Source organism: Salvelinus fontinalis, chromosome 4, assembly GCF_029448725.1.
Source record: "Salvelinus fontinalis isolate EN_2023a chromosome 4, ASM2944872v1, whole genome shotgun sequence".
Taxonomy (NCBI): Eukaryota; Metazoa; Chordata; class Actinopteri; order Salmoniformes; family Salmonidae; genus Salvelinus; species Salvelinus fontinalis.
The window spans coordinates 80,614,416-80,641,109 of NC_074668.1; the positions used below are offsets into that span (position 1 = coordinate 80,614,416).

At 45.4% G+C, this 26,694-nt stretch overlaps 1 protein-coding gene across 9 annotated transcripts in view; it reads right to left on the reverse strand.

Annotated features, from left to right (window-relative positions):
• The window catches only part of LOC129854501 (aryl hydrocarbon receptor nuclear translocator 2-like), a 64,579-nt gene that overhangs the window by 28,273 nt on the left and 9,612 nt on the right, over positions 1–26,694 (reverse strand). For 3 of the 9 annotated variants that reach the window (XM_055921611.1, XM_055921609.1, XM_055921618.1), the window contains 5 exons: positions 26,578–26,625; positions 24,907–24,957; positions 21,860–22,073; positions 21,529–21,561; positions 20,743–20,956 (listed from right to left, as the gene is read on the reverse strand). In XM_055921611.1, the coding sequence (XP_055777586.1) occupies positions 20,743–20,956; positions 21,529–21,561; positions 21,860–22,073; positions 24,907–24,957; positions 26,578–26,625 (560 nt within the window). The remainder of the gene's footprint in view (positions 1–20,742; positions 20,957–21,528; positions 21,562–21,859; positions 22,074–24,906; positions 24,958–26,577; positions 26,626–26,694) is intronic. The other 6 variants (XM_055921613.1, XM_055921610.1, XM_055921616.1 and 3 more) reach the window with 6 other exon arrangements.

Consider the following 26,694-nt stretch of genomic DNA (forward strand, 5'->3'; position numbering starts at 1 on the left):
AACAGGATGGGACCATCACTATCTGTCAGAGAGTTGGGTATAGAACAGGATGGGACCATCACTATCTGTCAGAGAGTTGGGTATAGAACAGGATGGGACCATCACTATCTGTCAGAGAGTTGGGTATAGAACAGGATGGGACCATCACTATCTGTCAGAGAGTTGGGTATAGAACAGGATGGGACCATCACTATCTGTCAGAGAGTTGGGTATAGAACAGGATGGGACTGTCACAATCTGTTAGAGAGTTGGGTATAGAACAGGATGGGACTGTCACTATCTGTCAGAGAGTTGGGTATAGAACAGGATGGGACTGTCACTATCTGTCAGAGAGTTGGATATAGAACAGGATGGGACCATCACTATCTGTCAGAGAGTTATGTATAGAACAGGATGGGACAATCACGATCTGTCAGAGTTGGGTATAGAACAGGATGGGACCATCACTATCTGTCAGAGAGTTGGGTATAGAACAGGATGGGACTGTCACTATCTGTCAGAGAGTTGAGTATAGAACAGGATGGGACTGTCACTATCTGTCAGAGAGTTGGGTATAGAACAGGATGGGACCGTCACTATCTGTCAGAGAGTTGGGTATAGAACAGGATGGGACCATCACTATCTGTCAGAGAGTTGGGTATAGAACAGGATGGGACCATCACTATCTGTCAGAGAGTTGGGTATAGAACAGGATGGGACCATCACTATCTGTCAGAGAGTTGGGTATAGAACAGGATGGGACTGTCACTATCTGTCAGAGAGTTGGGTATAGAACAGGATGGGACCGTCACTATCTGTCAGAGAGTTGGGTATAGAACAGGATGGGACCATCACTATCTGTCAGAGTTGAGTATAGAACAGGATGGGACTGGCACTATCTGTCAGAGAGTTGAGTATAGAACAGGATGGGACCATCACTATCTGTCAGAGAGTTGGGTATAGAACAGGATGGGACCATCACTATCTGTCAGAGAGTTGGGTATAAAACAGGATGGGACCATCACTATCTGTCAGAGAGTTGAGTATAGAACAGGATGGGACCATCACTATCTGTCAGAGAGTTGGGTATAGAACAGGATGGGACCATCACTATCTGTCAGAGAGTTGGGTATAGAACAGGATGGGACCATCACTATCTGTCAGAGAGTTGAGTATAGAACAGGATGGGACCATCACTATCTGTCAGAGAGTTGGGTATAGAACAGGATGGGACTGTCACTATCTGTCAGAGAGTTGGGTATAGAACAGGATGGGACTGTCACTATCTGTCAGAGAGTTGGGTATAGAACAGGATGGGACCATCACTATTTGTCAGAGAGTTGGGTATAGAACAGGATGGGACCATCACTATCTGTCAGAGAGTTGGGTATAGAACAGGATGGGACCATCACTATCTGTCAGAGAGTTGGGTATAGAACAGGATGGGACTGGCATCTGTCAGAGAGTTGAGTATAGAACAGGATGGGACCATCACTATCTGTCAGAGAGTTGGGTATAGAACAGGATGGGACTGTCACAATCTGTTAGAGAGTTGGGTATAGAACAGGATGGGACCATCACTATCTGTCAGAGAGTTGAGTATAGAACAGGATGGGACCATCACTATCTGTCAGAGAGTTGGGTATAGAACAGGATGGGACTGTCACTATCTGTCAGAGAGTTGGGTATAGAACAGGATGGGACCATCACTATCTGTCAGAGAGTTGGGTATAGAACAGGATGGGACCATCACTATCTGTCAGAGAGTTGGGTATAGAACAGGATGGGACCATCACTATCTGTCAGAGAGTTGGGTATAGAACAGGATGGGACCATCACTATCTGTCAGAGAGTTGGGTATAGAACAGGATGGGACCATCACTATCTGTCAGAGAGTTGGGTATAGAACAGGATGGGACTGTCACAATCTGTTAGAGTTGGGTATAGAACAGGATGGGACTGTCACTATCTGTCAGAGAGTTGGGTATAGAACAGGATGGGACTGTCACTATCTGTCAGAGAGTTGGATATAGAACAGGATGGGACCATCACTATCTGTCAGAGAGTTATGTATAGAACAGGATGGGACAATCACGATCTGTCAGAGTTGGGTATAGAACAGGATGGGACCATCACTATCTGTCAGAGAGTTGGGTATAGAACAGGATGGGACCATCACTATCTGTCAGAGAGTTGGGTATAGAACAGGATGGGACCATCACTATCTGTCAGAGAGTTGGGTACAGAACAGGATGGGACCATCACTATCTGTCAGAGTTGGGTATATAACAGGATGGGACCATCACTATTTGTCAGAGAGTTGGGTATAGAACAGGATGGGACCATCACTATCTGTCAGAGAGTTGGGTATAGAACAGGATGGGACTGTCACTATCTGTCAGAGAGTTGAGTATAGAACAGGATGGGACCGGCACTATCTGTCAGAGAGTTGGGTATAGAACAGGATGGGACTGTCACTATCTGTCAGAGAGTTGGGTATAGAACAGGATGGGACCATCACTATCTGTCAGAGAGTTGGGTATAGAACAGGATGGGACCATCACTATCTGTCAGAGAGTTGGGTATAGAACAGGATGGGACCATCACTATCTGTCAGAGAGTTGGGTATAGAACAGGATGGGACTGTCACTATCTGTCAGAGAGTTGGGTATAGAACAGGATGGGACCGTCACTATCTGTCAGAGAGTTGGGTATAGAACAGGATGGGACCATCACTATCTGTCAGAGAGTTGAGTATAGAACAGGATGGGACCATCACTATCTGTCAGAGAGTTGGGTATAGAACAGGATGGGACCATCACTATCTGTCAGAGAGTTGGGTATAGAACAGGATGGGACTGTCACTATCTGTCAGATTTGGGTATAGAACAGGATGGGACCATCACTATCTGTCAGAGAGTTATGTATAGAACAGGATGGGACAATCACGATCTGTCAGAGTTGGGTATAGAACAGGATGGGACCATCACTATCTGTCAGAGAGTTGGGTATAGAACAGGATGGGACTGTCACTATCTGTCAGAGAGTTGAGTATAGAACAGGATGGGACTGTCACTATCTGTCAGAGAGTTGGGTATAGAACAGGATGGGACCGTCACTATCTGTCAGAGAGTTGGGTATAGAACAGGATGGGACCATCACTATCTGTCAGAGAGTTGGGTATAGAACAGGATGGGACCATCACTATCTGTCAGAGAGTTGGGTATAGAACAGGATGGGACCATCACTATCTGTCAGAGAGTTGGGTATAGAACAGGATGGGACTGGCATCTGTCAGAGAGTTGAGTATAGAACAGGATGGGACCATCACTATCTGTCAGAGAGTTGGGTATAGAACAGGATGGGACTGTCACAATCTGTTAGAGAGTTGGGTATAGAACAGGATGGGACCATCACTATCTGTCAGAGAGTTGAGTATAGAACAGGATGGGACCATCACTATCTGTCAGAGAGTTGGGTATAGAACAGGATGGGACTGTCACTATCTGTCAGAGAGTTGGGTATAGAACAGGATGGGACCATCACTATCTGTCAGAGAGTTGGGTATAGAACAGGATGGGACCATCACTATCTGTCAGAGAGTTGGGTATAGAACAGGATGGGACCATCACTATCTGTCAGAGAGTTGGGTATAGAACAGGATGGGACCATCACTATCTGTCAGAGAGTTGGGTATAGAACAGGATGGGACCATCACTATCTGTCAGAGAGTTGGGTATAGAACAGGATGGGACTGTCACAATCTGTTAGAGTTGGGTATAGAACAGGATGGGACCATCACTATCTGTCAGAGTTGAGTATAGAACAGGATGGGACTGGCACTATCTGTCAGAGAGTTGGATATAGAACAGGATGGGACCATCACTATCTGTCAGAGAGTTATGTATAGAACAGGATGGGACAATCACGATCTGTCAGAGTTGGGTATAGAACAGGATGGGACCATCACTATCTGTCAGAGAGTTGGGTATAGAACAGGATGGGACCATCACTATCTGTCAGAGAGTTGGGTATAGAACAGGATGGGACCATCACTATCTGTCAGAGAGTTGGGTACAGAACAGGATGGGACCATCACTATCTGTCAGAGTTGGGTATATAACAGGATGGGACCATCACTATTTGTCAGAGAGTTGGGTATAGAACAGGATGGGACCATCACTATCTGTCAGAGAGTTGGGTATAGAACAGGATGGGACTGTCACTATCTGTCAGAGAGTTGAGTATAGAACAGGATGGGACCGGCACTATCTGTCAGAGAGTTGGGTATAGAACAGGATGGGACTGTCACTATCTGTCAGAGAGTTGGGTATAGAACAGGATGGGACCATCACTATCTGTCAGAGAGTTGGGTATAGAACAGGATGGGACCATCACTATCTGTCAGAGAGTTGGGTATAGAACAGGATGGGACCATCACTATCTGTCAGAGAGTTGGGTATAGAACAGGATGGGACCATCACTATCTGTCAGAGAGTTGAGTATAGAACAGGATGGGACCATCACTATCTGTCAGAGAGTTGAGTATAGAACAGGATGGGACCATCACTATCTGTCAGAGAGTTGGGTATAGAACAGGATGGGACTGTCACTATCTGTCAGAGAGTTGGGTATAGAACAGGATGGGACCATCACTATCTGTCAGAGAGTTGGGTATAGAACAGGATGGGACCATCACTATCTGTCAGAGAGTTGGGTATAGAACAGGATGGGACCATCACTATCTGTCAGAGAGTTGGGTATAGAACAGGATGGGACTGTCACTATCTGTCAGAGAGTTGGGTATAGAACAGGATGGGACCGTCACTATCTGTCAGAGAGTTGGGTATAGAACAGGATGGGACCATCACTATCTGTCAGAGAGTTGAGTATAGAACAGGATGGGACCATCACTATCTGTCAGAGAGTTGGGTATAGAACAGGATGGGACCATCACTATCTGTCAGAGAGTTGGGTATAGAACAGGATGGGACTGTCACTATCTGTCAGATTTGGGTATAGAACAGGATGGGACCATCACTATCTGTCAGAGAGTTATGTATAGAACAGGATGGGACAATCACGATCTGTCAGAGTTGGGTATAGAACAGGATGGGACCATCACTATCTGTCAGAGAGTTGGGTATAGAACAGGATGGGACTGTCACTATCTGTCAGAGAGTTGAGTATAGAACAGGATGGGACTGTCACTATCTGTCAGAGAGTTGGGTATAGAACAGGATGGGACCGTCACTATCTGTCAGAGAGTTGGGTATAGAACAGGATGGGACCATCACTATCTGTCAGAGAGTTGGGTATAGAACAGGATGGGACCATCACTATCTGTCAGAGAGTTGGGTATAGAACAGGATGGGACCATCACTATCTGTCAGAGAGTTGGGTATAGAACAGGATGGGACTGGCATCTGTCAGAGAGTTGAGTATAGAACAGGATGGGACCATCACTATCTGTCAGAGAGTTGGGTATAGAACAGGATGGGACTGTCACAATCTGTTAGAGAGTTGGGTATAGAACAGGATGGGACCATCACTATCTGTCAGAGAGTTGAGTATAGAACAGGATGGGACCATCACTATCTGTCAGAGAGTTGGGTATAGAACAGGATGGGACTGTCACTATCTGTCAGAGAGTTGGGTATAGAACAGGATGGGACCATCACTATCTGTCAGAGAGTTGGGTATAGAACAGGATGGGACCATCACTATCTGTCAGAGAGTTGGGTATAGAACAGGATGGGACCATCACTATCTGTCAGAGAGTTGGGTATAGAACAGGATGGGACCATCACTATCTGTCAGAGAGTTGGGTATAGAACAGGATGGGACCATCACTATCTGTCAGAGAGTTGGGTATAGAACAGGATGGGACTGTCACAATCTGTTAGAGTTGGGTATAGAACAGGATGGGACCATCACTATCTGTCAGAGTTGAGTATAGAACAGGATGGGACTGGCACTATCTGTCAGAGAGTTGGATATAGAACAGGATGGGACCATCACTATCTGTCAGAGAGTTATGTATAGAACAGGATGGGACAATCACGATCTGTCAGAGTTGGGTATAGAACAGGATGGGACCATCACTATCTGTCAGAGAGTTGGGTATAGAACAGGATGGGACCATCACTATCTGTCAGAGAGTTGGGTATAGAACAGGATGGGACCATCACTATCTGTCAGAGAGTTGGGTACAGAACAGGATGGGACCATCACTATCTGTCAGAGTTGGGTATATAACAGGATGGGACCATCACTATTTGTCAGAGAGTTGGGTATAGAACAGGATGGGACCATCACTATCTGTCAGAGAGTTGGGTATAGAACAGGATGGGACTGTCACTATCTGTCAGAGAGTTGAGTATAGAACAGGATGGGACCGGCACTATCTGTCAGAGAGTTGGGTATAGAACAGGATGGGACTGTCACTATCTGTCAGAGAGTTGGGTATAGAACAGGATGGGACCATCACTATCTGTCAGAGTTGAGTATAGAACAGGATGGGACTGGCACTATCTGTCAGAGAGTTGAGTATAGAACAGGATGGGACCATCACTATCTGTCAGAGAGTTGGGTATAGAACAGGATGGGACCATCACTATCTGTCAGAGAGTTGGGTATAAAACAGGATGGGACCATCACTATCTGTCAGAGAGTTGAGTATAGAACAGGATGGGACCATCACTATCTGTCAGAGAGTTGGGTATAGAACAGGATGGGACCATCACTATCTGTCAGAGAGTTGGGTATAGAACAGGATGGGACCATCACTATCTGTCAGAGAGTTGAGTATAGAACAGGATGGGACCATCACTATCTGTCAGAGAGTTGGGTATAGAACAGGATGGGACTGTCACTATCTGTCAGAGAGTTGGGTATAGAACAGGATGGGACTGTCACTATCTGTCAGAGAGTTGGGTATAGAACAGGATGGGACCATCACTATTTGTCAGAGAGTTGGGTATAGAACAGGATGGGACCATCACTATCTGTCAGAGAGTTGGGTATAGAACAGGATGGGACCATCACTATCTGTCAGAGAGTTGGGTATAGAACAGGATGGGACTGGCATCTGTCAGAGAGTTGAGTATAGAACAGGATGGGACCATCACTATCTGTCAGAGAGTTGGGTATAGAACAGGATGGGACTGTCACAATCTGTTAGAGAGTTGGGTATAGAACAGGATGGGACCATCACTATCTGTCAGAGAGTTGAGTATAGAACAGGATGGGACCATCACTATCTGTCAGAGAGTTGGGTATAGAACAGGATGGGACTGTCACTATCTGTCAGAGAGTTGGGTATAGAACAGGATGGGACCATCACTATCTGTCAGAGAGTTGGGTATAGAACAGGATGGGACCATCACTATCTGTCAGAGAGTTGGGTATAGAACAGGATGGGACCATCACTATCTGTCAGAGAGTTGGGTATAGAACAGGATGGGACCATCACTATCTGTCAGAGAGTTGGGTATAGAACAGGATGGGACCATCACTATCTGTCAGAGAGTTGGGTATAGAACAGGATGGGACTGTCACAATCTGTTAGAGTTGGGTATAGAACAGGATGGGACTGTCACTATCTGTCAGAGAGTTGGGTATAGAACAGGATGGGACTGTCACTATCTGTCAGAGAGTTGGATATAGAACAGGATGGGACCATCACTATCTGTCAGAGAGTTATGTATAGAACAGGATGGGACAATCACGATCTGTCAGAGTTGGGTATAGAACAGGATGGGACCATCACTATCTGTCAGAGAGTTGGGTATAGAACAGGATGGGACCATCACTATCTGTCAGAGAGTTGGGTATAGAACAGGATGGGACCATCACTATCTGTCAGAGAGTTGGGTACAGAACAGGATGGGACCATCACTATCTGTCAGAGTTGGGTATATAACAGGATGGGACCATCACTATTTGTCAGAGAGTTGGGTATAGAACAGGATGGGACCATCACTATCTGTCAGAGAGTTGGGTATAGAACAGGATGGGACTGTCACTATCTGTCAGAGAGTTGAGTATAGAACAGGATGGGACCGGCACTATCTGTCAGAGAGTTGGGTATAGAACAGGATGGGACTGTCACTATCTGTCAGAGAGTTGGGTATAGAACAGGATGGGACCATCACTATCTGTCAGAGAGTTGGGTATAGAACAGGATGGGACCATCACTATCTGTCAGAGAGTTGGGTATAGAACAGGATGGGACCATCACTATCTGTCAGAGAGTTGGGTATAGAACAGGATGGGACTGTCACTATCTGTCAGAGAGTTGGGTATAGAACAGGATGGGACCGTCACTATCTGTCAGAGAGTTGGGTATAGAACAGGATGGGACCATCACTATCTGTCAGAGAGTTGAGTATAGAACAGGATGGGACCATCACTATCTGTCAGAGAGTTGGGTATAGAACAGGATGGGACCATCACTATCTGTCAGAGAGTTGGGTATAGAACAGGATGGGACTGTCACTATCTGTCAGATTTGGGTATAGAACAGGATGCGACCATCACTATCTGTCAGAGAGTTGGGTATAGAACAGGATGGGACCATCACTATCTGTCAGAGAGTTGGGTATAGAACAGGATGGGACCATCACTATCTGTCAGAGAGTTGAGTATAGAACAGGATGGGACCATCACTATCTGTCAGAGAGTTGGGTATAGAACAGGATGGGACCATCACTATCTGTCAGAGAGTTGGGTATAGAACAGGATGGGACCATCACTATCTGTCAGAGAGTTGAGTATAGAACAGGATGGGACCATCACTATCTGTCAGAGAGTTGGGTATAGAACAGGATGGGACTGTCACTATCTGTCAGAGAGTTGGGTATAGAACAGGATGGGACTGTCACTATCTGTCAGAGAGTTGGGTATAGAACAGGATGGGACCATTACTATTTGTCAGAGAGTTGGGTATAGAACAGGATGGGACCATCACTATCTGTCAGAGAGTTGGGTATAGAACAGGATGGGACTGGCATCTGTCAGAGAGTTGAGTATAGAACAGGATGGGACCATCACTATCTGTCAGAGTTGGGTATAGAACAGGATGGGACCATCACTATCTGTCAGAGAGTTGGGTATAGAACAGGATGGGACTGGCACTATCTGTCAGAGAGTTGGGTATAGAACAGGATGGGACCATCACTATCTGTCAGAGAGTTGGGTATAGAACAGGATGGGACTGGCACTATCTGTCAGAGAGTTGGGTATAGAACAGGAGGGGAACGGCACTATCTGTCAGAGAGTTGGGTATAGAACAGGATGGGACTGGCACTATCTGTCAGAGAGTTGGGTATAGAACAGGATGGGACCATCACTATCTGTCAGATTTGGGTATAGAACAGGATGCGACCATCACTATCTGTCAGAGAGTTGGGTATAGAACAGGATGGGACCATCACTATCTGTCAGAGAGTTGGGTATAGAACAGGATGGGACCATCACTATCTGTCAGAGAGTTGAGTATAGAACAGGATGGGACCATCACTATCTGTCAGAGAGTTGGGTATAGAACAGGATGGGACCATCACTATCTGTCAGAGAGTTGGGTATAGAACAGGATGGGACCATCACTATCTGTCAGAGAGTTGGGTATAGAACAGGATGGGACTGTCACTATCTGTCAGAGAGTTGGGTATAGAACAGGATGGGACTGTCACTATCTGTCAGAGAGTTGGGTATAGAACAGGATGGGACCATTACTATCTGTCAGAGAGTTATGTATAGAACAGGATGGGACCGTCACTATCTGTCAGAGTTGGGTATATAACAGGATGGGACCATCACTATTTGTCAGAGAGTTGGGTATAGAACAGGATGGGACCATCACTATCTGTCAGAGAGTTGGGTATAGAACAGGATGGGACTGGCATCTGTCAGAGAGTTGAGTATAGAACAGGATGGGACCATCACTATCTGTCAGAGAGTTGGGTATAGAACAGGATGGGACTGTCACAATCTGTTAGAGAGTTGGGTATAGAACAGGATGGGACTGTCACTATCTGTCAGAGAGTTGGGTATAGAACAGGATGGGACCATCACTATCTGTCAGAGAGTTGGGTACAGAACAGGATGGGACCATCACTATCTGTCAGAGTTGGGTATATAACAGGATGGGACCATCACTATTTGTCAGAGAGTTGGGTATAGAACAGGATGGGACCATCACTATCTGTCAGAGAGTTGGGTATAGAACAGGATGGGACCATCACTATCTGTCAGAGAGTTGGGTATAGAACAGGATGGGACTGGCATCTGTCAGAGTTGGGTACATATGTATTACATATGCTAACACATCACATTGTACACAATGATAGATATATTAGATTTGTTGTTGTACATTTTTGGGGGTGGCCACAATGTACCATTGGTCCTTATGGGAGAAATAAGGAGTTATTGACATGAATTGACCTCCTCAACAACCTTCTCTTCCCATCACTATGACTCCCATCACTAAGCTGCAGACAGCAACAACTGCTCCAAGCAAAACAACAGTAGCCTGAACTGATCTGTCTGGTCTTTCTCTGTCAGCGAGCTGGCAAACACACTTGATTCTAATCATGCACATACAGGCAGGCAGGCAGGCTAACGCTAACACACACACACACACACACACACACACACACACACACACACACCACACACACACACACACACACACACACACACACACACACACTTACATCAACTACAAAACAGGGGGAGAAAGAAGGCCAGACAGAACAAAACATAGTTAGTTTAGTTACACTAGGTTTCACGATGGGCCAAGGCTCTAATGCTCTGACTGACTTCAAAGGGCACGTGTGTGTAAGTGTGTGTGTATCAAAGTGTGAGTCTCTATGTTTGTGCGTCCTCGATATTCTCCAGAGGGAGAGAAGAGTGTGTGATGGTTGTGTGTTGTGGACCATTAGATTCAGAAGAGGGGCTGTTGAGGCTATGTGAGGACAGATTGATGGTGGTATTCACATGGCTACAGTGTCCTCTAGTGGACAGTTATTGTATATCCCTCTTAGTCAGATACAATAGGATGCACACCTTTCTTCCAGGCAGGGAAACAGTCATTCCTGTTAGTCATCCTAACCAGAGAGGTCTTAACTATCTTAACTATTGATGAAACAGTTTGGAGTAGAATTCCATAGCTACAGTACAGCTTACTGAGCTATATTCAGAGGGGTTGGGTTTAATGCGGGAGACATATTTCAGTTGAATGCATTCAATTGTGGAACTGACTAGGTATCCCGCTTTCCCTTTATAGGATGCAATAGAATCTGTCACGGACTTCTGGGAATGAGAATAAGAGTGAAGACCACGGGAGCCGTCAAGAGAGTTGGGAGCAGAACAGGATGGGACCATCACTATCTGTCAGAGAGTTGGGTATATAACAGGATGGGACCATCACTATCTGTCAGAGTTGGGTATAGAACAGGATGGGACTGTCACTATCTGTCAGAGAGTTGGGTATAGAACAGGATGGGACTGGCACTATCTGTCAGAGTTGGGTATAGAACAGGATGGGACTGTCACTATCTGTCAGAGAGTTGGGTATATAACAGGATGGGACCATCACTATCTGTCAGAGTTGGGTATAGAACAGGATGGGACTGTCACTATCTGTCAGAGAGTTGGGTATATAACAGGATGGGACCATCACTATCTGTCAGAGAGTTGGGTATAGAACAGGATGGGACCATCACTATCTGTCAGAGAGTTGGGAGCAGAACAGGATGGGACCATCACTATCTGTCAGAGAGTTGGGTATATAACAGGATGGGACCATCACTATCTGTCAGAGTTGGGTATAGAACAGGATGGGACTGTCACTATCTGTCAGAGAGTTGGGTATAGAACAGGATGGGACTGGCACTATCTGTCAGAGTTGGGTATAGAACAGGATGGGACCATCACTATCTGTCAGAGTTGGGTATAGAACAGGATGGGACTGTCACTATCTGTCAGAGAGTTGGGTATATAACAGGATGGGACCATCACTATCTGTCAGAGAGTTGGGTATAGAACAGGATGGGACCATCACTATCTGTCAGAGAGTTGGGAGCAGAACAGGATGGGACGATCACTATCTGTCAGAGAGTTGGGAGCAGAACAGGATGGGACCGTCACTATCTGTCAGAGAGTTGGGTACAGAACAGGATGGGACCGTCACTATCTGTCAGAGAGTTGGGTATAGAACAGGATGGGACTGTCACTATCTGTCAGAGAGTTGGGTATAGAACAGGATGGGACCATCACTATCTGTCAGAGTTGGGTATAGAAGAGGATGGGACCATCACTATCTGTAATAGAGTTGGGTATAGAACAGGATGGGACTGGCACTATCTGTCAGAGAGTTGGGTATAGAACAGGATGGGACTGTCACTATCTGTCAGAGAGTTGGGTATAGAACAGGATGGGACCATCACTATCTGTCAGAGTTGGGTATAGAAGAGGATGGGACCATCACTATCTGTAATAGAGTTGGGTATAGAACAAAATGGGACCGTCAATATCTGTCAGAGTTGGGTATAGAACAAAATGGGACCATCACTAAGCGCGGTTTCCTCCCAGTTGTGTCTGTTTAGTGTGGTTTCCTCCCAGTTGTGTCTGTTTAGGGCGGTTTCCTCCCAGTTGTGTCTGTTTAGTGGTTTCCTCCCAGTTGTGTCTGTTTAGTGCGGTTTCCTCCCAGTTGTGTCTGTTTAGTGCGGTTTCCTCCCAGTTGTGTCTGTTTAGTGTGGTTTCCTCCCAGTTGTGTCTGTGTATCGCGGTTTCCTCCCAGTTGTGTCTGTTTAGTGTGGTTTCCTCCCAGTTGTGTCTGTTTAGTGGTTTCCTCCCAGTTGTGTCTGTTTAGGGCGGTTTCCTCCCAGTTGTGTCTGTTTAGCGTGGTTTCCTCCCAGTTGTGTCTGTTTAGTGTGGTTTCCTCCCAGTTGTGTCTGTTTAGTGTGGTTTCCTCCCAGTTGTATCTGTTTAGGGCGGTTTCCTCCCAGTTGTGTCTGTTTAGTGTGGTTTCCTCCCAGTTGTGTCTGTTTAGTGTGGTTTCCTCCCAGTTGTGTCTGTTTAGTGCGGTTTCCTCCCAGTTGTGTCTGTTTAGTGTGGTTTCCTCCCAGTTGTGTCTGTTTAGCATGGTTTCCTCCCAGTTGTGTCTGTTTAGGGCGGTTTCCTCCCAGTTGTGTCTGTTTAGCATGGTTTCCTCCCAGTTGTGTCTGTTTAGGGCGGTTTCCTCCCAGTTGTGTCTGTGTATCGCGGTTTCCTCCCAGTTGTGTCTGTTTAGTGTGGTTTCCTCCCAGTTGTGTCTGTTTAGTGCGGTTTCCTCCCAGTTGTGTCTGTTTAGTGCGGTTTCCTCCCAGTTGTGTCTGTTTAGTGCGGTTTCCTCCCAGTTGTGTCTGTTTAGTGCGGTTTCCTCCCAGTTGTGTCTGTTTAGGGCGGTTTCCTCCCAGTTGTGTCTGTTTAGTGTGGTTTCCTCCCAGTTGTGTCTGTTTAGCGTGGTTTCCTCCCAGTTGTGTCTGTTTAGCGTGGTTTCCTCCCAGTTGTGTCTGTTTAGCATGGTTTCCTCCCAGTTGTGTCTGTTTAGCGTGGTTTCCTCCCAGTTGTGTCTGTTTAGCATGGTTTCCTCCCAGTTGTGTCTGTTTAGCGTGGTTTCCTCCCAGTTGTGTCTGTTTAGCGTGGTTTCCTCCCAGTTGTGTCTGTTTAGCGTGGTTTCCTCCCAGTTGTGTCTGTTTAGCATGGTTTCCTCCCAGTTGTGTCTGTTTAGGGCGGTTTCCTCCCAGTTGTGTCTGTTTAGGGCGGTTTCCTCCCAGTTGTGTCTGTTTAGTGTGGTTTCCTCCCAGTTGTGTCTGTTTAGCGCGGTTTCCTCCCAGTTGTGTCTGTGTATCGCGGTTTCCTCCCAGTTGTGTCTGTTTAGTGCGGTTTCCTCCCAGTTGTGTCTGTTTAGTGCGGTTTCCTCCCAGTTGTGTCTGTTTAGTGTGGTTTCCTCCCAGTTGTGTCTGTTTAGCGCGGTTTCCTCCCAGTTGTGTCTGTGTATCGCGGTTTCCTCCCAGTTGTGTCTGTTTAGTGCGGTTTCCTCCCAGTTGTGTCTGTTTAGTGCGGTTTCCTCCCAGTTGTGTCTGTTTAGTGCGGTTTCCTCCCAGTTGTGTCTGTTTAGTGTGGTTTCCTCCCAGTTGTGTCTGTTTAGTGCGGTTTCCTCCCAGTTGTGTCTGTTTAGCGTGGTTTCCTCCCAGTTGTGTCTGTTTAGCTTGGTTTCCTCCCAGTTGTGTCTGTTTAGTGCGGTTTCCTCCCAGTTGTGTCTGTTTAGTGCGGTTTCCTCCCAGTTGTGTCTGTTTAGTGCGGTTTCCTCCCAGTTGTGTCTGTTTAGTGCGGTTTCCTCCCAGTTGTGTCTGTTTAGGGCGGTTTCCTCCCAGTTGTGTCTGTTTAGCATGGTTTCCTCCCAGTTGTGTCTGTTTAGCGGTTTCCTCCTAGTTGTGTCTGTTTAGTGCGGTTTCCTCCTAGTTGTGTCTGTTTAGTGCGGTTTCCTCCCAGTTGTGTCTGTTTAGCGGTTTCCTCCTAGTTGTGTCTGTTTAGTGCGGTTTCCTCCCAGTTGTGTCTGTTTAGTGCGGTTTCCTCCCAGTTGTGTCTGTTTAGTGTGGTTTCCTCCCAGTTGTGTCTGTTTAGCGGTTTCCTCCTAGTTGTGTCTGTTTAGTGCGGTTTCCTCCCAGTTGTGTCTGTTTAGTGCGGTTTCCTCCCAGTTGTGTCTGTTTAGTGCGGTTTCCTCCCAGTTGTGTCTGTTTAGCGCGGTTTCCTCCCAGTTGTGTCTGTTTAGTGCGGTTTCCTCCCAGTTGTGTCTGTTTAGTGCGGTTTCCTCCCAGTTGTGTCTGTTTAGTGCGGTTTCCTCCCAGTTGTGTCTGTTTAGCGCGGTTTCCTCCCAGTTGTGTCTGTTTAGCGTGGTTTCCTCCCAGTTGTGTCTGTTTAGCGCGGTTTCCTCCCAGTTGTGTCTGTGTATCGCGGTTTCCTCCCAGTTGTGTCTGTTTAGTGTGGTTTCCTCCCAGTTGTGTCTGTTTAGTGCGGTTTCCTCCCAGTTGTGTCTGTTTAGTGCGGTTTCCTCCCAGTTGTGTCTGTTTAGTGCGGTTTCCTCCCAGTTGTGTCTGTTTAGGGCGGTTTCCTCCCAGTTGTGTCTGTTTAGCATGGTTTCCTCCCAGTTGTGTCTGTTTAGCGGTTTCCTCCTAGTTGTGTCTGTTTAGTGCGGTTTCCTCCTAGTTGTGTCTGTTTAGTGCGGTTTCCTCCCAGTTGTGTCTGTTTAGCGGTTTCCTCCCAGTTGTGTCTGTTTAGTGCGGTTTCCTCCCAGTTGTGTCTGTTTAGTGCGGTTTCCTCCCAGTTGTGTCTGTTTAGTGCGGTTTCCTCCCAGTTGTGTCTGTTTAGTGTGGTTTCCTCCCAGTTGTGTCTGTTTAGCGGTTTCCTCCTAGTTGTGTCTGTTTAGTGCGGTTTCCTCCCAGTTGTGTCTGTTTAGTGCGGTTTCCTCCCAGTTGTGTCTGTTTAGTGCGGTTTCCTCCCAGTTGTGTCTGTTTAGTGCGGTTTCCTCCCAGTTGTGTCTGTTTAGCGCGGTTTCCTCCCAGTTGTGTCTGTTTAGTGCGGTTTCCTCCCAGTTGTGTCTGTTTAGTGCGGTTTCCTCCCAGTTGTGTCTGTTTAGTGCGGTTTCCTCCCAGTTGTGTCTGTTTAGCGCGGTTTCCTCCCAGTTGTGTCTGTTTAGCGTGGTTTCCTCCCAGTTGTGTCTGTTTAGCGCGGTTTCCTCCCAGTTGTGTCTGTGTATCGCGGTTTCCTCCCAGTTGTGTCTGTTTAGTGTGGTTTCCTCCCAGTTGTGTCTGTTTAGTGTGGTTTCCTCCCAGTTGTGTCTGTTTAGTGCGGTTTCCTCCCAGTTGTGTCTGTGTATCGCGGTTTCCTCCCAGTTGTGTCTGTTTAGCATGGTTTCCTCCCAGTTGTGTCTGTTTAGCGTGGTTTCCTCCCAGTTGTGTCTGTTTAGCGTGGTTTCCTCCCAGTTGTGTCTGTTTAGTGTGGTTTCCTCCCAGTTGTGTCTGTTTAGTGTGGTTTCCTCCCAGTTGTGTCTGTTTAGTGTGGTTTCCTCCCAGTTGTGTCTGTTTAGCATGGTTTCCTCCCAGTTGTGTCTGTTTAGTGCGGTTTCCTCCCAGTTGTGTCTGTTTAGTGCGGTTTCCTCCCAGTTGTGTCTGTTTAGTGCGGTTTCCTCCCAGTTGTGTCTGTTTAGTGCGGTTTCCTCCCAGTTGTGTCTGTTTAGTGCGGTTTCCTCCCAGTTGTGTCTGTTTAGTGCGGTTTCCTCCCAGTTGTGTCTGTTTAGTGCGGTTTCCTCCCAGTTGTGTCTGTTTAGCGGTTTCCTCCCAGTTGTGTCTGTTTAGTGTGGTTTCCTCCCAGTTGTGTCTGTTTAGGGCGGTTTCCTCCCAGTTGTGTCTGTTTAGCGCGGTTTCCTCCCAGTTGTGTCTGTTTAGCGCGGTTTCCTCCCAGTTGTGTCTGTTTAGGGCGGTTTCCTCCCAGTTGTGTCTGTTTAGCGGTTTCCTCCCAGTTGTGTCTGTTTAGGGCGGTTTCCTCCCAGTTGTGTCTGTTTAGGGCGGTTTCCTCCCAGTTGTGTCTGTTTAGTGTGGTTTCCTCCCAGTTGTGTCTGTTTAGCGGTTTCCTCCCAGTTGTGTCTGTTTAGCGGTTTCCTCCCAGTTGTGTCTGTTTAGCATGGTTTCCTCCCAGTTGTGTCTGTTTAGCATGGTTTCCTCCCAGTTGTGTCTGTTTAGGGCGGTTTCCTCCCAGTTGTGTCTGTTTAGCATGGTTTCCTCCCAGTTGTGTCTGTTTAGTGTGGTTTCCTCCCAGTTGTGTCTGTTTAGGGCGGTTTCCTCCCAGTTGTGTCTGTGTAGTGCGGTTTCCTCCCAGTTGTGTCTGTTTAGCGCGGTTTCCTCCCAGTTGTGTCTGTTTAGCATGGTTTCCTCCCAGTTGTGTCTGTTTAGCGCGGTTTCCTCCCAGTTGTGTCTGTTTGTTGAAGGTGATGTGGAACTTCTTAAGGTTTGTTTTTATGTTGTATTTGTAGCATTTATTTTGCCCGCTAGTGGCTCACTAATCTTCCTTCAACTGGGAGTGCATCAGCTACTTCGGGAGGCGTGAGTTGGGCATCTGGGTGATATGGAAGTCCTTCAGAGTTGGTGCTGTATTATACACTGAGTGTACAAAACATTAGGAACACCTGCTCTTTCCAAGACATACACTGACTAGGCGAATCTAGGTGAAAGCTATGATCTCACTTGTTAAATCCACTTCAAATCAGTGTAGATGGAGGGGAGGAGACAGTTTAAAGAAGGATTTTTAAACCTTGAGACAATTGAGATGGATTGTGTATGTGTACCATTCAGAGGGTGAATGGGCAAGACAAAACATTTAATGTTACGGCTAGGTGAAATCCGGTGAAATTGCAGAGCACCAAATTCAAACTACAGTATTATAAATATTTAACTTTCATGAAAATATACATGTAATACATCAAAATAAAACTTAACTTCTTGTTAATCCAGCCGCTGTGTCAGATTTCAAAATGGCTTTACGTCGAAAGCTCACCATGCGATTGTCTGAGGACAGCGCCCCGCATACAAATGCATGACAAATCATTTTTCAACCAGGCAGTTGCGACACGAAAGTCAGAAATAGCGATATAATATATGCCTTACCTTTGAAGAACTTCTTCTGTTGGCACTCCAAAAGGTCCCAGTTACATTACAAATTGTCCTTTTGTTCGATAAAGTCCTTCTTTATATCCATAAAACTCAGTTTAGCTGGCGCGCTTCAGTCAATAACCCACCGGTTTCCCTCCATCAAAATGCATACAAAATGAATCCCAAACGTTACTAATAGACTTATCCAAACAAGTCAAACAATGTTTATAATCAAACCTTAGGTACCCTAATACGTAAATAAACTATACAATTTAAGATGGAAAATCGTTATTGTCTTTACCGGAGATTAAAAAAAGAACGCGCTCTCGTCCATGCGCATGGAAACACTACAGCCAAAATGGGAGCCACTTAGAAAAACTACAACTTCTACCTAATTTTTGCAAAAACCAGGCTGAAACTCTAGTGGAAGCCCTAGGAACTGCAATTGGGGAGGATTTCGCCTTATAATAAAAGTGACAGCTATTGAAAACAGTGGTAGGATTTATTTTTTTTTGGGGGGGGGGGGTGGTTTGTCCTCGGGGTTTCGCCTGCCATTTCAGTTCTGTTATACTCACAGACATTATTTTAACAGTTTTAGAAACTTGAGTGTTTTCTATCCAAATCTCCCAATTATATGCATATCCTAGCTTCTGGGCCTGAGTAACAGGCAGTTTACTTTGGGCGCGCTTTTCATCCGGATGTGAAAATACTGCCCCCTAGCCCAAAGAGGTTTTAAGACAAAACATTTGCTTTTGAATGGGGTATGGTAGTAGGTGCCAGGCACACTGCTTTGAGTGTGTTAAGAACTGCAATCCTGCTGGGTCTTTCACGTTCAACAGTTTCCCGTGTATCAAAAATTATCCACCACAGTAAGGACATCCAGCCAACTTGACACAACTGCGGGAAGCATTCAACATGGGCCAGCTTCCCTGTGGAATGCTTTCGACACCTTGTAGAGTCCATGCCCCGACAAATAGAAGCTATTCGGAGGGCAAAAGGGGATGCAACTCAATATTAGGAAGGTGTTCCTAATGTTTTGTACACTCCGTGTAGTAGTGGTGATGCTGTTTATGTTGGCCTCTTCCAGGACGCTGGTGTTGGTGTGCCTGTCCTTGCAACTGATCCTCAGGATTTTTCGTGAGGATCTTTGGAGGTGTTGTTCCAGTGCTTTCAGGTATCTACTGTAGGTGGTCCATGCGCTCCATCTAGCAATGTGGGAAGGACAACAGCTTTGTAGACCAGTATTCCGATGAACTTGTCAGGGCAGCTGTATTTTAGTGTTCGCCAGAAGTGTGGCGTGGAGGCCTTCACAGGTTTAAAAAGTTGAACCCGTTCCGAAATGGACCTGGGGCTTTCCAATCTGGAACAGATATGCATATATGCATATTTTAAAATAGGAGACCCATTCCGAACGGACCCAAGGACAACTAGACCCGTTCCGTATTGACCTGGTCGGCTCGGTCCAACCGAGTGAGGGAAGCAGCAGAAAAGTACATTTTTAAGCTACTTTATTAACTCAAGCAGATAAAGCGTAAGGGAGCGGAGGTAGAGAGAGGTGACGCTCTAGCAGGGGCCGTGCTGTGTGTGTAGTACGGTTGGGCGGTTTCTAGATTTTCATATCATACCGTCCTTCTCTCATTCCGGGGTTTACGGTATTACCGGCTTAGTGCATAAGGGGGTGCCAAAAAAAAGACCATTGGGCATCCGTTACCTGAATGCTAACAAAATTATCACAAGTAAAAGTGCATTTCCCTGGAGGCTGTTAGCTAAATATGCTAACGAGCGCAAAAGAGCGAAAATAAACAAACTTGCAAAGACAGACAATCCAGCTCATAAAGTTAATTTATTTAACCAGGCGTGTCAGTTAAGAACAAATTCTTATTTACAATGACGGCCTACCCCGGCAAAACCCAGACGACGCTGGGCCAATTGTGCACCGCCCTATGGGACTCCCAATGACGGCCGCATGTGATGCAGCCTGGATCCAGGGACCGCTGCGCCACTCGGGAGCCCCGATTTAACAAAATTCTTATTTACAATGACGGCCTACCGGGGAACAGTGGTTTAACTGCCTTGTTCAAGGGCAGAACGACAGATTTTTACCTTGTTTACCTTGTAGGCTACCTGCCTGCCGCCCCCCATCCTACCTACATATATAGGTAGGAGCTACCGAATGTAATGTTTTGTGAGTTTGGACATTTACAAACAAATGTGAACGAGAGACAATGTACAAATTAACAAAGTTTTGTCTGCTCTGAAGCAGCATGTGTACACGCTGTGTCTGTCTGGAGTTGCTCGGGACGAGAACGGAGAGGAGACAAAAGCAAGGAAATCAAAAGATATCTGTACAGCTGCCACTGCTAACTAATCCAAAGGGCTTTGACTTCTCAAACAGAAAGCTTACACAACATGATGGCCCGTCATCGTATTAATTCAGTAACTTACTTAACTAGCAAGTTAAACTCAAGGGTTGCGTTAACGCAGAATTCTTCCATTTTTCACGAAGGAAAAAATAATAAAACACGTAAGAAATCTCTTGCTGCATTTTGTAAACGCAGATCCCCAAAAATATTTTCTGCTTGGCATCAGACTATTTTTGTGCGTCAGTTGCACTTCTCCACTCAGATGAGAATTCACAAACGGGGCATTCTATCAGCAGACAGCGCTCTTTACTGATGTGTAGCTTTTTCACCGGCCTTGTCCCCGCCACTTCTCTTGTAGCTGGCGTGCTTCGAAGATCATATCTGCAGTACCTCTGGATCGGCGGAAGCCACACTGCGATTCTGGGAGTACTTCCTCAGACAGGGGTAGCAGTTGGTTGGCAAGGACACGTGCAAGAACTTCTAGCTATGTGAACAGTGTTATTCCTGAACGGTATAGAGAACCAATATTCCTACCTGTCGTGGAGTTCTAGCTTGGGAAACTGCAGCATTCCTAAGCAGCATTCCCAATCAACATTCCTACCTCTGACATGGAGTTCTAGTCAACGGAATAGCAGTATTCCTGAACAGTATTGCGAACCAACATAGCTTTCACTAGGGAATATCAATGTGTACAGCAGTATTCCTACCTGTCATGGAATTCTCTGAGGTGCTGAGCTGTTCCCGCAGCTTGTCCACGTCGTCAGGATGCACCTGCTCATACAGCGTGCTGCCAAACCACTCCGACTGCGGGTGGTTGAGCACCGGCGTCACCGAGTCAGACACGTAGATCACGCGTCCCGTCTCCGCGGCGACCACAAACAGGAAGCCGTCGGCCGCCTCCAAGATGAGGTGCTTCAACTCCTATTAGACGTGAGGAGAAAAGAGAAACAGAACACACACACGTGTGTGACGGCAGAGCAGAAACACACGTCACAGTAAAGATGAGGGATATACAGTATTGATTGACATACCATTGGTGAAAATCCGGGACAAACAGACACACACGCCAAGGGCAGAAGCAGGGGACATGACAGACAGCCTGCAAAAGCTTTATTTATTTCAAATTGATAAGATCAATATGCTGACAGGAAATTGTGTCAGCGGATATCATTTGTAGAGCTGCACAGATGTGCAGACCCCAACGTACAGAACCCAAATGCAGAGTCAAAGAGAACAGAACAAAACCAGTTCATAGACTCACCTTTTCAGTTTGGCTTTGTACTAGTTTATTTATGTACTCTTTTTTCATCTCTAATTCCTATGTGTTTGTATTCATTTTGATCATATTATGCTGCTTTTATTGCCTTTATGTTACTTTGTCTTTTTATTGTTTACTTTTTAATGACTATTATTACTATTTTATTATGTACAGCACCTTGAGTTGCGGTCTCTGTATGAAATGTGCTATACAAATAAAGTTGCTTTATTATTACCTGTTTGCTGAGGAGGAGGGTTTGTAGACCCTGCTAAATTACTCACACAGACACACACACACGCAAAACGCACACACACACAGATACGCGCACATCAGCCCCCATGACCAACCCACCCACAAAACACACACACATTGGTCGTGTTCCAGGCCGACTACATTGCAGCCATTGCATGGCATCAACCAATGGTCGTGTGCCATTTCATCGACAGTTGGGTTATCAGATTACGATATCATACGATGCAGTTAGTTTAAACACCTTGTGAGATCTGGTAGTTGTCTGCAATGTAGTCAGCCTGGAACGCGGCCATCGTCACCCCCACCTATAATACCTGTTCGGTCAGGAACGAGGGCTTGTACGCCCCGTCAGTGGACGTGTTCCCGGTCCCTCTCATGGACTTCATGTGGGACACAGCCATGCGGAGGATAGTCAGTTTGTCTGGCTTGCGGGCCAGAGCGCTGCAGGTGGGCACCATGTCCGACAGCTCCGTGATGTACTGGGTCATCTTGTTACGGCGACGCCGCTCTATCTCGCTGTGGTTCTCTCTGGAACAGAGAGGAGGATTTAGACACATAGGGGGACAACATAGGCGTCACTGGTTGTCAGGGGTGGGGTTATCACACGCTTCCAGATCAGAGCTGTAGACACCCGGGGGTGGTGGTTGTCACGGTGGACAGGATATAAATGTAAACATAATTTCTTATCTTTAAATTCACAAATCAGTGAAAAGTATGGAACAGACAGAAGGGGTCTTTGATTTGGTGTGTGTTTGCATTTGTTTTAACATTGATGTGTATGCACCATAACCCTAAACCCAATTCTGATTTCATGATAATGCAGGTTTTTTCTAACATGAGCATCCAGTGACAACCATCTGCATATACCAGTGTTTCCCCTAGCAGTGCTTAGGCAGGACGGGCTGCCTACAAAATCATTCGCCTCCATTGGTTTGAATTGGAACTTTGGGTGTCAAAAGCTTAGTATGTTAGTTTGATACAGTAAGGTAAACTCTAGTGAACCGACTTCAAACTTGGTTGTTCAACACCTACCTATGGCTGGATACACACTTTTACTTAAACTGAATTCATTGTCAGCCATTCTTGGAGATAGGAGTACGTGCACGTACTCTAAGAACCATAATACTCTGTACTAGAGAAGACTAAAGGGAAGTTAGGAGAAGAGAAGTTATTCAGTTGCTTTTCAGCGTTTGAGTTTGTCTTCTGAGGACATAAAGAACATACAGGGATTAAAGAACACAGCAGACCAGAACACAATCTCTGAGCTACGGCTAGACGGGTCCTCAAATTCTATGTTCATTTATTTGATCATGAACGTCATGTGTGAATAACATACATTGCCTTCAGAAAGTATTCACACCCCTGGACTTTTCCAACATTTTGTTGTTACAAAGTGGGATTAAAATGAATTTAATGGTCATGTTTTTCAAAAAATGTGTCAAATAAAACACTAATATATCTTACTTAGACAAGTAAGCCTTGTGACCTTGTGTTTTAGGTTATTGTCCTTCTGAAATGTGAATTCCTCTCCCAGTGTCTGTTGGAAAGGAGACTTAACTAGGTTTCCCTCTAGGATTTTGGCTGTGCTAAGCTCTGTTCAGTTTTTTTTATCCTGAAAAATTCCATAGTCCTTAACGATTACAATCATACCCATAACATGATGCCGCCACCACTATGCTTGAAAATATGGAGTGGTACTCAGTAATGTGTTGTATTGGATTTGCCCCAAACTTTACACTTTGTATGCAGGACACAAAGTGAATTGCTTTCCTTTGTTGAAAACAGGAGGCATGTTTTTGAATATTTGTATTCTGTACAGGCTTCCTTCTTTTCACTCTGTCAATTAGGTTAGTATTGTGGAGTAACTGCAATGTTTTTGATCCATCCTCAGTTTTAAACTAACAGTTTTAAAATCACCATTGGCCTCATGGTGAAATCCGTGAGTGGTTTCCTTCCTCTCTGGCAACTGAGTTAGTAAGGACGCCTGTGTCTTTGTAGTGACTGGGTGTATTGATATACCATCTAAAGTGTAATGAATAACTCCACCAGGCCCAAAGAAATATTCCATGTCTACTTTATTTTTTACCCATATACCAATAGATGCCCTTCTTTGCTAGGCATTGGAAAACATCTGTGGTCTTTGTGGTTGAATCTGTGTTTGAAATTCATGTCTCGACTAAGGGCTCGGAAAATTGTATGTGTGGGGTACAGAGGCAGTCATTCCAAAATCATGTTAAACTATTATTGCAGACAGAGTGAGTCCATACAACGTGTGACAAATTTTTCCTCCTGAACGTATTTAGGCTTGCATAACAAAGGGCGTGAATACTTATTGACTCAAGACATTTCAGATTTTCATTTGTAATTCATTTGTAAACACTTCGACATTATGAGGTATTGTGTGTAGGACAGTGACAAAAACATCTAAATTGAATCAATTTAAATTCTGGCTGTAACGCAACAAAATGTGGAAAAAGTCCAGGGGTGTGAAAACATTCTGAAGGCACTGTTTTTCTAATGTCCCAAATAGGTGAGGTTTCCATACAAGCCCTTTTTGAGTCCGTACTAATTGAATTGGTGAGGTTTCTATACAAGCCCTTTTTGAGTCAGCACTAACTGAATAGGAAGCCATTTGGGACACAACCTTCATTTCCATAGCAGAGGTCTGGTGGCATAAATACATTATGAAGATGAATGATGAATAAAACATCAGATTAATACAATTATGTTTGTAATCAGAGTTACTAATATAAATTAGGGGAGCTTTGATTGATTTTTGAATTGGTATGATTTACTTGAATTTGACTTGCACATTAATCAACATTGCTGTAAATGTCCAGGGGTATGAAGTCCCTGGGCATTTAGGCTTTCCATCTGGAGTCCCTGGGAATTTAGGCTTTCCATCTGAAATCCCTGGGAATTTAGGCTTTCCATCTGAAATCCCTGGGAATTTAGGCTTTCCATCTGAAATCCCTGGGCATTCAGGCTTTCCATTTAAAGTCCCTGGGCATTCAGGCTTTCCATCTGAAATCCCTGAGAATTTAGGCTTTCCATTTAAAGTCCCTGGGCATTCAGGCTTTCCTTTTGACCGTATTCTATCCAAGTCTCCACAGCTCTGTGGGTCAAATTCACTCAGCGCTTGGCTGTTCCATTAAGGAATGAAAGACAACTGTAAAAACATCCCTTTTATCCATGCTTAACAGTTAGTGTTTAAAAAAAATGCATGTAGTGTTTTATTCACTGGTGAAAAGAGCGGGTGTAACCTGACACCGCTGTAAACGTTAGGTAAGTGTTTTAGTCAAGCCCTGGGAGGTGGGGTGAGTCAGTGAAATCCTGTGGCGCTCTAGCAGCCCAGGCCTACCTGGCATATCTCTCCTTATCATCACCAGGTATCTGATCATCATCATCATACCTAGAGAGAGGAGCAGAGAAGAAACACAGCATGTAACACCTGGGACACCACTCACTGAGACGCAAACACCTGAACACAGTAGCATGACCACGGTAGCCTGACCACACCCTAACACAGTAGCCTGAACACAGTAGCCTGAGAACAGTAGACTGATAACCGTAGTCTAAACACGGTAGCCTGAACACAGTAGCCTGAGAACCGTAGCCTGAACACAGTAGCCTGACCACACACTAACACAGTAGCCTGAGAACAGTAGCCTGAGAACAGTAGTCTAACACAGTAGACTGATAACCATAGTCTAAACACGGTAGCCTGACCACAGTAGCCTGAGAACAGTAGTCTAACACAGTAGACTGATAACCATAGTCTATACACGGTAGCCTGACCACACTAACACAGTAGCCTGAACACAGTATCCTGAGAACAGTAGCTTAACACAGTAGACTGATAACCATAGTCTATACACGGTAGCCTGACCACACTAACACAGTAGCCTGAACACAGTATCCTGAGAACAGTAGCTTAACACAGTAGACTGATAACCGTAGTCTAAACACGGTAGCCTGATGAGGGTAGCCTGACACACCCTAACACAGTAGTAGCCTGATAATCATAGCCTGAACATGGTAGCCTGAACACGGTAGCCTGAATATGGGATAACACATGTAGAATTAGAATGATGCACATGCTATTTATGGGCTTTAAAAATGGCTAGATATTTTGATGAGAGCAACATGCACAGGACAGGTAATGGGTGTTACAGCAGAAAATGGACATGCGTTGTATTAAGTGGCTGTAAAAGTGCTAACTATTCCCTATGTGGTGCACTACTTTTGACCAGAGCCCTATGGGATCGGTACTCTCTGGCCTCTAAGAAGGACTCACTAGAGTGGACTAGACAGGGGAGAGAACGTGAAAAATAGGACTTCCTGTGGCCTGGTAAGGTATGGAGTAACAAGAGACTTTCAGAAGGTGTGAAAACACTTTTTATAATAAGCTGTGGCATGCTGGATGTCTGCAACAAAGCCCACTATTTATCAACGTGGTATTTTTGGTCAATGGGCTCTGGTTGCTTGGTATGCTCTTCTCATCAATTTAAAAATGAGAGAGTTAGTAAAGTCGAAGTGTGTTTCTCATTATGTACAACATGCTGTTGTAGTTTATCTTCTCCCCAGCAGAGGGCATTGTCTCCACTCCACTAACAGAGACCACTGCTGCCAGAGAACTCTGGATAAATCTGAGAGAACACAGAATAGAGGAAAAACCACACTTGGAGAAAAACAACACGTGAGAGAATGCCTGTTGGTGGAACGACAGCTGAAGCTGCTTTTGAGGACAAAAAAACGTTTAACAGATCAAAAATGTTAAAACGCTTGAAAATATGAAACAATGGGTTTGGTAAATGTGATTGAATGTCCATAGCAATAAGATGACAACAAGGAATGATTGTACAAAATATGTAATTCTGTATAATAAACACTCATAGCAACAACTTCAAGTCTAGAACTTGACTGCTTCTCATAGAAAGTTATTTGTTATAACAATGAACACGGTAGCTGGAATGAACAATGAACACTTATTACATGGAAATATCAGTGGGCCGTCGTTCACTTTTCTCACCTTGAAAATTTACTTGGTCCTTCCCCATCCTCGTCATCAAAGTCCATCCTGCAATCAAAGACCAAAACAGTTACTCATCTAGTCTTGTGTGTGTGTGTGTGTGTGTGTGTGTGTGTG